The 16,360-nt window shown below is 34.5% G+C and overlaps 1 protein-coding gene across 1 annotated transcript; it reads right to left on the bottom strand.

The window, feature by feature from the left end:
• Window positions 1–4,219: 4,219 nt before the first annotated feature.
• LOC106135294 (lysozyme c-1) lies at window positions 4,220–10,268 on the bottom strand. Its single transcript, XM_013335552.2, has 5 exons — window positions 10,079–10,268; window positions 8,005–8,093; window positions 7,645–7,705; window positions 4,791–4,923; window positions 4,220–4,516 (listed from the first exon to the last, which is right to left on the bottom strand). The coding sequence occupies exons 1-5, from the start codon at window positions 10,203–10,205 to the stop codon at window positions 4,366–4,368; spliced, it is 561 nt and encodes a 186-aa protein (XP_013191006.1). The 5' UTR covers window positions 10,206–10,268; the 3' UTR covers window positions 4,220–4,365.
• Window positions 10,269–16,360: the final 6,092 nt, after the last annotated feature.

Here is a 16,360-nt window from a genome sequence, read left to right as displayed (position 1 = left end):
AAACCCATTCTCTAACTTTTGCAGCCTTTATTCATCCTTTTATTATCCTTTCGCGATCATAATTTACTCATTTAAACAAAAGTTCTCCACGTGCTGCCTTTAACCTCGAAGTGCCGGAATTAACCGCAACAATTCGGAATTAGCGACGACATCTGAAATAAACCAGCGGTCGTGTCGGCACTCCCGTTACGGCTCACAAATTGTTTTTGTGTCCTCCTAATTATTTACACTTGATGACTTTTTCAGGGATCAGATGATACTAGATATGACAAGTGTCTAAAAGGGGGGTTTAAAACTAGAAGTGTAGTATAAGAATACCCTTAACCGGTGCATGAATAGAGTAATGAATGTGAATAAAGTAGAATTAAAATTCAGAGATCGTGGCTGAAGTGAAAGTATTTTCTGCTTACCTCACGTGCCGAACTACCAGCGTGGTTTTATGTATGTAAAATAAATTGTCGAATTACTGCTCGGTTTAAGATCTATCTAATCGCCTCGAGATAATAAACTGGTTTCACTTATTTATCACAAAATTATGTTTCCGATTGAAATCAGCTTGAATCTACCTTGTCTTCCGAAAACTAATATTACTTATAAGTGTCCCTAATCGTGGCAGTGGAACTACCTCTTCGGAAAAGAGGCGTGATCTAATATACATACATACATATGGTCACGTCTATATCCCATGCGGGGTAGACAGAGCCAACAGTCTTGAAAAGACTGAATGGTCACGTTCAGCTATTTGGCTTAATGATAGAACTGAGATTCAAATAGTGACAGGTTGCTAGCCCATCGCCTAAAAGAGGAATCCTAAGTTTATAACCTATCTAATGTACATATGTATGTATGTATACCTGACTTTTCTCACTTCTAGATTCTCGTTATAGGAGGTGTTGTCATGAAGTCTCATTTTTCTATATCTAGTCTAAAAATTAAAATAATAAGATTCACTTCTCGTTTCTTTACATCTACGTCCCTAGCGCTGCGCTCCCAGCATCCGCAGCGGGCAATAAAAATGCAAACTTGTCAGCATGTGTTATATCATTTTTATACGCCCGTAATTATTTCTACGTGGTTACTTTTGACAGCGTATTTCGGAATGTAATATAAACTATTAAATAATATTATGAAACAATTCTACAACCGTTTTACTAATCACTTAGTATATTTTGAAGACATCAAAAGGATATGACTTGTTTTAGAGCGACTTCTGCATCTTTATTCCCTATTAGCTGTTGCTCGCGACTTCGTTCACTGACAATCTCAAAACAACTGACCCGTCTGTACTCGTATAGCCCCCCCAAAGGGGAGAGTGTGATGCGAGTACAACATACATACAGACAGACAGACAGAAATTAAAAAAAAACACTCGTTTTTGGTATCTGTTGGTCTTATATATAGATTTACCATTTCTTTTCTTAACCTTTACTTTCTCTCTTACTTGCCGTCTGCCTGTCCGTTAATGTAGTCTGATTTTTGTTTGATTGTAATATCTTTATTTCACAAAAAATAATCACAGTTATGAAATATAACATAGTTATAAAAGAAGTAATTCATTTCCAAAGGCGCACTTATCCTATGAAGGGATCTCTTCCAGTCAACAGGCAAACAATAAAGAAACTAGATAATTAAGTCAAAAGGTGGCAAATCGCTGTGTTATATATTTTTTAATTGTCTAAAATATAACAGAGTCCCATTATTCATAATGAACACTAATTAGTGCTAACTTATTAGCACGTTTCTAGTGTTTATATCTCATTATCGCTTTGATAACGAGTTTTGTAAACTGATCCATTAGTCGTACATAAAATAAACCATAAAAATATTCAGTTTATGTGGGTTTATTTGTTTTAATAATTTAAGTGATTTTATTATTCATTTTATTCTATTGGATTTGTTTATAACTTTGAAAACCTTTTTTGTGATAAAAGTACAGAGGATTCAGAAGCATCTAAAATAATTGCAGAAGATTCAAGGTAAAGGATATTATTATCAGAGACGTTATAAACTTATGTAATTCGCAATTAGTGTCTATAGAAACAGTTACGTACAACGACGATTTGTTTACAGGTAAAAAACATATTTTAAAAGTGTCTGTTAGTGGATTTTACAAATGTACTATATCTTAGAGTCGTGTGGGTTTCGGCACCTAGACAAAAAAGAGTAGGGCCACTCCATCTCTTCCCATGGATGTCGTAAAAGGCGACTAAGGAATAGTCGTACAAACTTGGGATTCTTCTTTAGGCGATGGGCTAGCAACCTGTCACTATTTGAATCTCAATTCTATGATTAACTTAATCATAGAATTGAGATTCAAATAGTGCTAATATTTGTAAGAAATTGTATTTTTGTTACAGTAACATGAAGACTTTACAAGATTTTGAGACAGAAGAGGTGATATATTTTGCATTCATGTTGGTGCAATGTTTTAATTTTCTACTTCTACTCTCAATATGGTGTTTAATCCCAAAATGGCGGACTTTACAACATTTCATAGGGTTGTGTCAAATTTGCGTAGGCACCATGCATTCTGTGTTAGGTTGTGTGAATGACTTAGTAGATTTCAACATTCCTATAGAGTTTATGGATTATTTAATCTTACATGTATGTTGTTCTCAGTGTTCTGTCATAATTGCTCACGTTAAACTTGTTTTTGTAAACGTTGGAAGAATAACTGGTGAGAAGAGAAAGGTTGCCGTGTTCATATGTGGTGTTTTTGTACTTATCAAGATTGTTCATGCGATTTCTTTCATTTTTATAAAAGGTTATTTCATTTTTAGATTCACTAAACTTATCGTTGGAGGATTTAGTATTGGAATCATTATAATACTTAATTTAGTTATGTATTTTAATATAATTATATCTGTATTTTCGTCTAAAATGAGTCGGCCAAGTTTAACTCAAGTAGTTTCTTTAATTGGAGTTGCTATTATGTGTGATTTGAGTCTTATAATAAATTGGGGTTTGTTCATGTCACATCATTATGTGTGCTACACAAATGCTTACATGGTTAATGTATTTAATACTGATAGTGCTTGCAATTCTATGTATTGTGTCATATTGTATACTAGACTAAGGATGCTCCCGTTAGTAGTGTTTTTCTTGTTTAAAAGATCGACTAGGGTTGAAGTTGCTCACTATTGCAGACAGAAAGTTAACGTCTGGAGGGCTAGAAATGCAACTTTGAATTAGATTACGACTAAATTTATATAGGATCTTTGTTTTTAAATCGAATGTGTTCAGTTTTTTCAGTGGTGAAGTAGCAAGATGAAGTAATCAATTAAAAAAAATGTTGACAATAGTTGAAGACGTCAGCAAAGATTGCTCTAAGTAGAAAAATGATTTAATAAATAAATTAAAAAAAAAAGTATTTGAGAACAATTGTTCTCTAAAGTTTCTTAAAACAAGTACAGAAAATGTCGAACAAGTATAACTAACGTCTAAATAAAGTCTTCGCAATCTTTGATAGATGTACTTAAAACTTCTTGAGCACTGAACAAAGAACTGCAGTCCAGTTGAAGTTAGCGTACTGCGCAAACTTCTGTTGGCATTATGTATATTTCTCAGAAACTGATAGTTTCAGACTTAACGATTTATATCCACATTATATGAAGTTTTTGAATCTCAAAACAAATTAACCGAATTCCAATCTCATCTTAACTAATATCATAAATGCGAAAGTGAGTTTAATTTGTTACCTCTTCACGGGTTATATACTGAATGAATCTCTTTGTGAAAACTAAAATTTCTGTAGGATTTGTGAAAAACCTGTATTTTATCGTAGGTGAAGCTTAATTCGTTGCTTTTTTGTAGATAACGCTAAATTCACGCGGACAAAACTACGGGTAAATGCTGCTTAGTTACTAGTATACCTTTTTTCGTTGCTACCACACAAGCATGGAATTATTTTTCAATCCTGACAAAAGCGAAGCCCCTTGACATAGCAAGTAGTTAAAGAAATATAATTAAGTCTTGTTCAATATTTGAAGCAGTGTAGAAATTGCAGGATATACCGATATCCAGACTCTTTCCCGTCGATAGTAACTCCCGTCTGGGGATTAACTTGTTCCGCTCACGTAATTCCATTTAGTTGTGTGTTTGTAAGTTACAACTCAATTTATTTCTCCATTGTTTGAAACGTAAAGTTTTTAATTAAGAATTACTATTATAAGTAGTAAAATCCGTGCCATGTGTTGCGTGTTTAAATTATTATTCAGACTATTATATACTCAAAGGTTCACTATTGTTATAACTAAAATATAATTGAAATAATTATTGATAAATTAAAAAATCTATTTAAAAGTCTTTTGTATGTACATTGATAAATTTTTGTCAGACATCTCACTGTTTTTTGTACAAAAAACTTTATACTACAATCCACTGTGGCCTATTATTATAGTGGAATGGTCCAAGATAATCATTCCAATGATTTATCTTAGGGTTGAAATAACTTCTTATCTTCATGGCTTCTGGCGGAGTCTTCTCTGGACTAGTCCTAGTGTTTAGGTCAGGACATCTAGAAAACAAAAAAGACTATTATTCACGGCGCCAATAGGAAAAGAATACGGCCACTCCATCTCTTTGCCATGAATGTTGTAAAAGACGGCTAAGGAATAGGCTTATAAACTTGGGATTCTTCTTATAGGCATTAATTAATCGATTGTTTGAATCTCAATTATATCATTAAGCCAAACAGCTGAACGCAGCCTATCATTCTTTTTGAGATTGTCGCCTTTGTCTACTCCGCAAGGGATATAGACGATTATATTTATATATATGTATGTACACACTTGTAAATCTCTTGAGTGATAAAATCATCATTCTTGCATCGGGTCGACCACTGGGGCCAGTACTTGAAGCCCTCTCTGTCAGCGATCATTGAAGCACATTCCGTGTCATCCCGTATGTCGTCATCGAGTAAGGCTGAAAGTAAACGGTTTATTTTTATTCATTGAAATTTATTATTTATTTTTATTTGACGGCCATTGTGCCGCAGCGGTAGTACGCTTGTCTGTGACATTGGAGGTCCCGGGTTTGAATCCCGGCCAGGGCATGATGAGAATAGAACTTTTTCCGATTGGCCTGAGTCTTGGATGTTTATCTACATATATAAGTATTTATTATTAGATATAGTATTGTAGACTTAGTATCTCGTAATACAAGTCTCGAACTTACTTTGAGGCTAACTCAATCAGTGTAATTTGTTTTTATTTATAAATATTTATGTACATTATGAATAGAACAAAAGGATGAATGTAAGAAGTTGACTTAGCAAATTTACAAGGAGTGCTACCGTGTGGTTTTCGGCACAAATATGAAATGAATATCACAACTCCATTTCATGTCGTAAAAGACTACTAAAGGACAGGCTCATAAACTTGGGATTACTTTTTGTTGGCGATATGCTAGCAACCTGTCACTATTTGAATCTCAATTTTATCACTAGGCCAAAAAGCTGAACGTGGTCTATCAGTCTTTTCGAGACTGTTGGGTCTGTCCACCCTGCAAGGAAAAGGAATGGAAAGCTCTTATTTAAATAAGATTTTATGCGCAGCCATTAATTTCTCAAATTTTTAGTTTGTATTAAAATGAATATAACATATGTTTTCATCGTTAAGAGTCATATTGATAGAATAGGAACACAAAGTAAACGACTTCTAAACGTTAAATTCAAGAAGCGCCACCCTGGCCATAAAGCAGGAGGATTGATAAAACAGACGTAACCTGATCAATAAAACTGATATAAATCTAAACAACATTTGAAACTACAAAGTTCGGAACGCTCTCGGGGCAGATAATAAAAACGGATATTTATCTGTTTCTGTGACTGGATTTACAAACTCACACACATATCACGTTTTTATTTGTTACGGATTAGACAGTGACAATAATCATACTCGAAGGCCGTAAGTTGGAAGACTAGTGATGATAATATTCAGAGAAAGAGACCTGTCTAGACCTACCTATACTCTAACCTTTAAAAATAATCTACTAGTATATAAGCCTTCCTTGATCGACTCTTACAATCTAAGCAAAAAGAGAAGCAGCTCACACACACTATGATTGATAGTGACTATAATAGCAATATACTATCTGAAAGCAGGTTGACTAAGAAGATATACAAGGAGAGTGTGGAGGGAAAGGTCGGAGTGGGAAGACCTAGACGAACGTATCTTGATCAAATTAAGGACGTCCTGGTAAAGGGTCAGGTCAAGAGTACCCGAAACCGCCAATCTTGCATGAAGCGAGTTATGAATGTGGATGAAGCGAAGGAAGTGTGCAGAGATCGTGGCAAATGGAAAGAGGTAGTCTCTATCTACCCTTTCGGGAAAGAGGCGTTTATTTTGGATTGTATGTATGTATGTTTGTAGGTATGAAATTGAGTAGATAAGGAACAGCATGACAAATGAAACTAAAGAAGTGTGCAGAGATCGTGGTAAGTGGGAAGATGTAGTCTCTGCCTACCCCTCCGGGAAAAATGCGTGATTTTATGTATGCACATATAGGAAAGCTGCTCTAATTGAATATGCTTATATTATTGAAATAATCTATGAGAAAGAAATGGAGTATTACAAAGTATAAAACCACACGACACTTGATAACAAAAGTGATCTTGCTATAGTAAACATTTTTAAAGGACCAAGATTTATGAAAGATTCCACTCTACTTCATAGTCGGAATAAACAAGGAATCCTAGTTTTCTTGAAACACTATGTTTACGTTTTAAACAAGCAATTGTAGAGATCTCCCATCGGACACTCAGGATGCGCGCTTTATGACTAGTTCCACATTCCACTGCTGCCACTGATATTTATTTTATGGTCAAGCTGTTGTTTCGATTCTAACTGAAATGTCATTTAAAGGATTTCTCTGTTATTTAGGGGATATATGATTTTGAGTGAGGTTACCGGGAATTCAGAACAGGACCACTCCATTTTCCATGGATGTCGTAAAAGGCGATTGGGGGAAAGGCTAATAAACTTGGGATTCTCTTTGTAAGCGAAGGACTAGTAACCTGTCACTATTTGAATCTCAATTAAACGTGGCCTTTCAGTCTTTTCAAGACTGCTTGCTCTGTCTAACCCCGTAAGGGATATAGACGTGATTAAATAGGTTTTTTATTTATTTATTTATGTATGTATGAATCAATATAATTAAAATTGAGTAGGGGCTTTAAGTGCGAAATTTTTATTATGAGATACTTACTCAACGATATTAGGTATATTTGATGAAATTTATCGATAGATAAACATTTTATATCTGACCAATGTTCTTGAAACTGTCAACTCCTCCAACATTCCAATTCGATGTCAATCACGATCTTATAACGGATTAGGTAAGGCGTAAAGCGAAGCGAAGCGATTCCCGTCTGACCACCGCGGCCAGCCAGGAGTCGCTTCGTGTACGCATCTGACTTTAGATCATGTACATCTTGGGATTTACTCTAGAGGGGAGAGGTCACAATAGTGATTAATGCTAGCCTCCATAGCATGGCACGCGCGACGCCGTTTTTATCGCGCGAAAAACTATTATCCTTTTTCATGCAATAATAAAAAGTGAAAAAGCGATAGTTTTCAGTGCTATATGAGCTAGAGTCTTAATATTGACAGCGTAATGGTTAATATTGGTCACAATGATTCTTACATTCACATGCAATATTGCATTCTCCTCCCCGCTTTTTCTCCTTGCACCATTTCTGCGGAATCTGCAAAAAGGTAACATTTTCAGAAAGTTAGTAGTCGCAACCCGCAAGCATTATACAATAAACCCTCCTCTTGAATCACTATATCTTTTAAACTGCATGAAAGCAATTGTGTAGTTTTAAAGATCAAAACATACATACAGATGGACAGACGCGGGAATCGACTTTGATTTATGCTATGTGATATATCAGAACTTATATTTATTAGTAGTTCAAAAGTCTATATTTATAACAAAATATAAATCCTCTTTCTAAGTAGGATATCATCTGTAATGTGGTTATCAAAATAATGTATGTCTCACCTGATATAAACCATAATATTTCTTTTTGCTTGGCGTCTCTGTTAGCAGTTTAGTATTTCTATAACTGACTTTCTCAATAAGGCAGACCCCTGAAAATAAATCACAAAATATCAATTTAGAAAAGAGAAACAACATACACATATGTATTCGTTGCGAGGTAGAGAGAGCCAACAATTTTGGAAAAGACTGATAGGTGACGTTTAGCTGAATGACAAAATTATGGAATTGATATTCAAACATTGACAGGTTGCTAGCCCATCACCTAAGAGAAGAATCCTAAGCCTATCGTTTGTCACTTTTTACGACATCCAGGAAATAAAGATAGGTGGTTCTATTCTTTTTTCTATTGGTACTGGGTACCACAAGGCACAACTTGAAACTTTATTAGGACCAGAAATTTAGTCGCAAAAACATACCAAAATATATGGACCAAAATAACATCCACTAAAACTATCTGTTTCAGATCTTTGCGATAAGACAGCTCTATGATTAACACAACACTTATATCATAATTCCTACTACACTAATATTTCATACTAAACCCCTAATAGGTCACCCTAAGACCCTTCGCTCAATTTCAAGGATAAGGTCAATGTCACCTCGATGGAAATATTGGTTCATACAATATCGGTTCTTAAATAAAATGTAAAGTAATAAAAACTTCGATATTTGATGACGTTAAGGAGTAAAGGTAATCCCATAAAACATTTCCATACATACATATAATCACGTAATTATCCCTTACGAGGTAGACAGATCCTACGGCCTCAAAAAAAATTTTGTGTGTCTATGAATATAACATTTGTTTTTCCCGAGTTTGACACCTGATTATTTATCTGTTTGCAATTTTCTAAAAGTTGACTACTAGAGAATGTTATTAGCATTAAGTTCACCTTTTGTTCCTTTGATGCCCAATAAAGTTTGGAATTAATAAATAACAATACATTGTAAGAAATGAATCAAAGTACCTAGTTTACATGCTAGTCGGTATAAAAACATTCACCCCTAAATGTTACCCTTATAAATATCCCAATGTGATTAAAACCTCTTGTTTTATAGTAACTTAATAACACTTATTTGCATCAAATTATGATTGCAGTATTTATGATTTACATTTAATGATAATCTTATAGGGTGCGACTTTAAGTAACGTATAACGGTCGCTAATTACATATTTCTGCTAGATTTACAGCGTTAAGGTAATTTACCTACAAATATTTCATGTTAAAAGTTGAAAATGCTTGCAACTATTTAAAATTTAGCGTCATGCGAACGCTAATTCTTAGAGTATATTGTTTTTAATACAAATTAAGTATAATCACGTGAACTTTATATAAATGTAGTGTTTCGGGCACTTAGAAAAAAAAACATTTTATCTTTTTCTCCTTGATTTTCTTAGATAACTAAGGGAATAGGCGTTTTATGGAGTGCTAATATTTTATCATGATCTAAGCCAGATGACAAGAAGTGGGTAAATCCAATTTATTACTTCCAATCGGGCTAAGATTTTATACAGCAGCAGATATTCTACTCTTTTTCAAAAAGAAGATGTTTGTCCGCGATAATCTCGCGTTTTGCTGAACCGATTTTCATGCGGTTTTCAAGAAAGTGTTACACTTAGAAGATTTTAGAAATTTAATTGACTTCAAAAAATGATATGCCGATCGGAGACTGTTCTCTTTTTATAGAAGTTATTACACCTAGACATTTAAGACATCACTTCGTTTATTTGCAATACGAGAAAGCTACTTGTACTGAATGCACATAACTGCCAACTACCCTTTATACCTATGAGGAAAATCAGATATAAAAATTTACAAGTAAAGCAAAAGAAAGCAAACATGTTTTATTACATTAGAGTTTTTAATCGCAACCCAGAGTGTTGAGAACTCAATCATTTTACAAATAAGTTTTCTAACTCTGAATTAATTAATATCAATTTATTCGTTTTACACGCTACAATACAAGGAAGATTCTCACCATTTCAGTTATAAAGAAAACTGACTTTTGTGTGGTGTCAATTAAAACAGATAAACTATAAAATGCTGAACACTAATACACTATCACTACTTACAGTTACCGAGGAAAGTCTTCGTTATAATCCTGGTATTTAGCAACTCCACAGCTAGCTTACATCTCGTGAATATCTTACATTCGCAGTTGAAACAGACCAACAAAACTATAGCTAAATATATTTTCATTATCGTACATGAACTTCACACTTTATTGATAAACTACGAATGTGTATTGATATTGTCGGAAATCAGTATATATTTATGATAAACATACTGATATATAATATACGGGCTCGGTCATATCGTTCTACGCGTTAACAGGTGTTACCTAATAAAACATACATACATATATAATCATATATTATCTCATTCCTGGAGGGGTAGGCAGAGACTACATCTTTCCATTTGCTATGATCTCTGTATATTTCTTTCCCTTCATCCACATTGTATTATCCCGGGGACTATAGTTTTTATCGGGATAAAAAGTAACCTATGTCCTTCTAAAGACTCTTATATGTATATACGCAAAATGTCAAAAAGATTCAAAAAGATTCAGGAGAAGAAGAAACTTATTTTCGCATTTATAATATTAGTTTTGACTAGCGGCCTACGACGGCTTTGTCCATGGTAAACATACATAGTATATAACTCCCGATATATACCTTTTCAAAAGTGAAAGAATATTCAATGTAGATTCAGTATTTCCGAAGATTACCCCTTACAAACAAACAATCAAAGACAAATATATAAACCTCTTGTAATATTAGTACCTATATAGATTATTCTGAGGTGACCTTAGGTCATTTTATTATGTAAATGTATGTTAGTGTATTAAATTTGATAAAGTGTATTTAAAGGATGCTATAATCTTATCATTTTGTTAACATATGCTCTTTAGTTATAGTAGTTTGTTGAAGACTTAAATACTCATATATCTCAGTATCTTTACAAACATTCGACAGATACTTCAGATAATCTGATAAGAAATTCTTGATTTACAAGTATTATACCTACCTACCTATAGTAAGTAGTACCTAGCTATTTCATTTTTCCTCTAAAGTATTTACATCTGGAATAAAAACATCGCCTGGAATTCTTGCTAACAATTCCGACACATCTGCATCCACCAGCGCACTGCGTGCACTTCTCTGAATAATTAACGCTCAGCTTTATAATAATATTCATCAGGTATATTTCTACTTCCTAAGTCTACCTCGTAAGAGATAAATTTCTTGATTGAACGATACAAACATATATCACGTCTTTTTCCTTTGCAGGGAAAACATTGCAACTGCTTTTGGATACTGTTGTGTTTCAAAGGCCACGTACTGGAATTAAGACGTGAAACTTTCAAGATTCCAGATCAGATTTAATTCAAATCAGGGTAGGGTAAAAAAATATATAAACATACATACATATAATCACGTCTATATCCCTGGCGGGGTAGACAGAGCCGAGCCAATAGTCTTTTTAAAACTGTAACGCCACGTTGGCTTAATGATGAAATTGTGATTCAAATAGTTACAAGTCCCTAAACCATCGCCCAAATTAAACCTAAGTTTAAAACAAACAAGATTTAAAAAGGCCAACTGGACAATAAATGGTAAAACAGAAATATAAAACTGCACAAACATCCAGTACTCTCGTCTCACCGCCTTCACAAACTAAGATATCCCATTTCCTCTCTCCGCCGCGTCTTATTTGAATGCCCTCGTATAATTGCATAGCTCGCATTTGTTTGAACTATGTACATGAGTTTTCTATTGCGTTTAAGACACAATTTGAACCTTTCTTCGTAAATATTTACAACCTGAAATGCCCAGTTGAATCCACAACAGTCTTGAGGTATATTTTAGATAAAATATGAAAACTTTTTATTTTAATATATTTTATATACTCGGGAAATAAAATTATCTATCTACGTGTTGTATCCAGATGTAACCCGAGTTAATGACAGTAGGGAAAATAAATTAAAAGCTTCGTAGGTCGATTAAGTAAAATGCTTGATGTACATAAAGGCACAGGTTCAAACCCCACAGGGCGAGGGAAAACATAGTGAAACCTGCACATTCAGGCAACTGGATTTATAACTATATCCAGTAAGTAGATTCACCTGCAAAGATTGCGGAGGTCAGTTGGGAGTCGCTTCGTGTAAAAAACTGACTCAGCCAATCTAGGATCTATGGTCAAAGGCATATTCCTCTCCAGAGTGATGAGGAAGCAACCTAGGCTAAAGCCAGGAAGAAGAACACTTAACCAAATTGATGTAATTATTAACGCCAATTATTAGAAACGGCAAGAGTCTATCTCTTGCTGTTTCTAAGAAAAAGAACAACAGGTAAACCGAAGAATTCCTTCTACATGAAAACTTTGCATGTATTTTCGCTTTAAAACGATAAATCAGCTGGTGAGCTGGCTAGATCAACTGAGTTCGCTTAAACCCTGCTTAGAACGCATCGACAGGGCGCGGCTCAAAAGTTATCTTTCACTCTGCCACGGTAACTATGTAGTAGGGTTGTCACTTTCTTGTTAGACCGGCTTTTAAAACAGTTTATGATGGAAATTTTGTGGTTAAAATGAATAATGATCCTAATTGTATCATCTATGGGAAGGTGCGAAAGGTTATCTAGGTATGTGACCTTATTTAGCAAGGAAAACTAACTTTATTGAAGATTGTGGCTGTTGTGCAATGTACTAGGTGTTTAATACCAGTTGATTTTATCTACGGAAAAAACCTAGTGGATATAACTCAGATCCTTTCTTAAAAAGTGAGTATATTAATATATATCACGTGTGTATCGTTTACGGGGTAGAAATAGCCAATAGTCTTGAAAACATAATTGCTACAAAATATGTGATTGAGATTAAAAACGTTTGTCAGTCAGACAATATCTCCAGTAAGTACATCGATGAATAAGGAATCTTGAACTAATATAACTTCCATTCACTAATTTGAAGTCTGACTTCTCGAAATATACCTTAAGTTTCTGTTAATCTATATTTGTTTATATAGCAAACTTCGGTAACCCATTCCGACTGAAGTGCTTCCCAAATTTGAAGTCAATATTGACAAAGAGTTTGGTATTTGAAGGTCTTAGTAACTGCGTAACGTTATTAAAATACCATTGATGAAAATTAAGATTTCCTTACACCCCATTTACGACTGTAAAACATTTCCGTATACATCTGTCTCATGTTTATACATACATTAAATGTCTCTTTCTCTCCTCTCCTCTTTCAGAGGGGTAGGTAGAAACTACATCTTTTCACCTGCCACGAACCCTACATACTCTTTCGCTTCATCCACGTTCATAACTCTTTTCATGCAAGCTCGTCGGTTAACGGTATTCTTTATCTGGCATTTCAAGACTTTACTGGTGACATGAACTTAGAGCCATCCATAACTATACAAAAGTGGTACTAACAGGGTGGCATTTTTCTTCTTTTGCCGAATTTTGATTACGCCATTTTTTTTCGATTATCTTACTAAACATATTATATGTAAATTTATAAAGATAACTAATCAATTCATCATACTTGAAGCCTGCCCATTCATTTGCAACAGTGAATACGTGGTGCAAAAAACCTATCTAGATTTGAAAGCCTGAATGCCTCGTATGACTTCCAGATGGTACCAAATGGACAGATGCCACAATACCGATCCAAAGTCAGAATATGGTTATGCATCAACTTGTATCTGTCCACTGTAAGATATTATTTATTTCATCTTCGCTACATTTATTTAGGTACAAAAATAAAAGCAAACAATATAACATACATTCATTCATTCATATCTACATATATAAGAACGTCTATATCTCTTGCGGGGTAGACAGAGCCAGCTGTCTTGAAAGACTGATAGGCCACGTTCAGCCGTTAGGCTAAATGATAGAATGTATTTAACAATTTATATTTTTCAGGAAAAAGCAAGATTTAAAATAATAAACAAATATAAGAGGTCAGGTCAAGAGTACCTACCCGAAACCGCGAGCTTACATGAAGAGTGTTATGAATGTGGATGAAGCGAAGGAAGTATGCAGAGATCGTGGCAAGTGGAAAGATGTAGTCTCTGCCTACTCCTCCAGGAAAGAGGCGTGATTTAAGTTATGTTATGTTAAATATAAGAGTATAACCAAGATAAACCATCATCTAAAGCAGGCGATACATGTATGTCGCGTATAATATTCGGTAGCAGTGGAGTCGTGGCCTTACCGCTTCTGTCGGTACGATCTTAGAATTTAAATTGTGCACGCCTATCGCATGGATTATACTACTCGTATTGATAGCTACTTGACATCATTACTTAGGTAAAGACGATATAGTATGATGTTTCATGTCATTTTGTCACAATAATAAAAGACAATCGTATATACAGTGCAATTTGAGGTTTAGTTGACAGCTCGTCATTTTACGTATTTCGGCATTATCTTAATACGTCGCATTATTATCACGTCTCTTGGCCTAACTAGACAACATCGATTGGTTTCTCAGTTCTAGTACCAGCTAACTTCCAGTCTGGCCAGTCTCTTACCAGCTGCCTGTCAGTGCCTTGCTACCAGGTCATTAGTAAAATTGAGGATAATTCTGGTCTTACGAGGAAGTGTATCACGTCAAGCTACGGACTCCCCTGCGTCTCACTTCGCCGCCCTGGGACCCTATAAAAGCGCTCGCACGCATCCCGGACCTTCTCCTTTGGTCTACTTCAACGTTCACCAAGTTAAGTAACTCGCTATCCACAGGCGCCTATCGCGCTATCTCGTGCCTTTAGTTAAACTCACGCTCTTTTGAAAATTGTAAATCCAGTGCATAAAAATATTGTCGTTATCATATGAATCTTTAAATGTCTCTCAAGACCTTTACCTGCGAAGTTTTAATAAACGTCACAAGATATGGAGTGTTCCTATTTTAAATTATGGGGAACCACACGGCCGTATGGCGATGATATTTCTTTTTCATAGTAGCGACAGCCCTGTGCAAGTTTGTTAGACTTGCACAGAATTAAGCATTCTTTCCTCGACGTCAATTTGAAAAGTGGATCGTGGACCGACATAGTAGTCCCGAAATAGTTTTAAACTGGGACCAGCTTAGCTATGTTGTGGTCATTTCTGTAGGCAAGTGTCTGGCTTGTGGATACAAGTGTGTAGTTATTAAGTTTAGCAAAGTAAATATAAAGAAAATTCATATTAAACGCAAGAGATCTCTTCTTCTTCTTGGTACGTCAATTAATATTATAAATGCGTAAGAAAGTTTATTTATAACCTCATCACGAGTCTCAATCTATTGAATAGGGAACCGGACAACTTTTCAGATTGTGTTTAAAAATAATCTTTATTTATTTATATATCCATAAAAAATAATTTGTTAATTAAATAAATCTTTTGGAGTATTTAAAAACGTCAAAAACGTAATTAATTTAAATTTGCCGCGAAAACAGCACTTACGTCAAACAGCGTGACGTCATATGTTTGGAAAACAAACTACAAGCCCTATTACACTTGATCAGTGCTTGGATAATTTAAGTATTTTCTCGCAGATCTAGAAACATGCAAAACCCATAAATATCTAATCTTGAAAATCATAGAAAATACATATGTGGAAATAACTTGGTAAACAATGAAACTAGTTTTAGGTTATGTTTTCTTTTGTTATTTCTTCAATCATTTCTGTTGTTAAGATAAACAAAAAGAGGTTGACACAAATGTTTTCACATTTCTAAATTCAGCAGAACAAAAGTCGGAATTAGTGGCAAAGAAACTGCCGACCATGAAAATATCAACTTTTGGGAGATTTCTATTGTCGGCTTGTAACCTTGTTCCAGGATAAAAAGATTGATAGGCGGCTTCAAGTACTTGCGACAACTTCTGTTATGACTATAGTCCTTCAATTCATAACTAATTACAATTAAATGTTTTTAGAAAAATGCAAATAAATCGTAGAATAACTCGAAATAACATACAAAGCAGTGTTGTTTACTTATCACTCATGACGTATGACGTCACCCACTGTGATTGGGTTCTTACGCTGCACAGATAAAAAATATTGGATTTATGCAACTTTATTTATTGATTTAAAATTATAAATCATTGTTATTTCTTAAAAATCTTTATTAAGTGATGTTCTTGTATAACCAACTTTATTTTAAAACACAACTTAGATATTTTTTCGATTACTGTCCGGTACCCTATTGATCTTTTTGAAATATTGCGTGTTATATAATTAAGAGTCTGGAGAAAGATATAGGTACCTTTCATTGCGGTAAAAACTGTAGTCCCCTGGGATAAGCGAAAAACTGTATTCTTTTGTAGGTGGCGCTAAATTTGGCGCTTTTTTGTAGGTGGCGT

Source organism: Amyelois transitella, chromosome 26 (assembly GCF_032362555.1).
Source record: "Amyelois transitella isolate CPQ chromosome 26, ilAmyTran1.1, whole genome shotgun sequence".
Classification (NCBI taxonomy): Eukaryota; Metazoa; Arthropoda; class Insecta; order Lepidoptera; family Pyralidae; genus Amyelois; species Amyelois transitella.
This window is presented reverse-complemented; position numbering and strand designations above follow the sequence as displayed.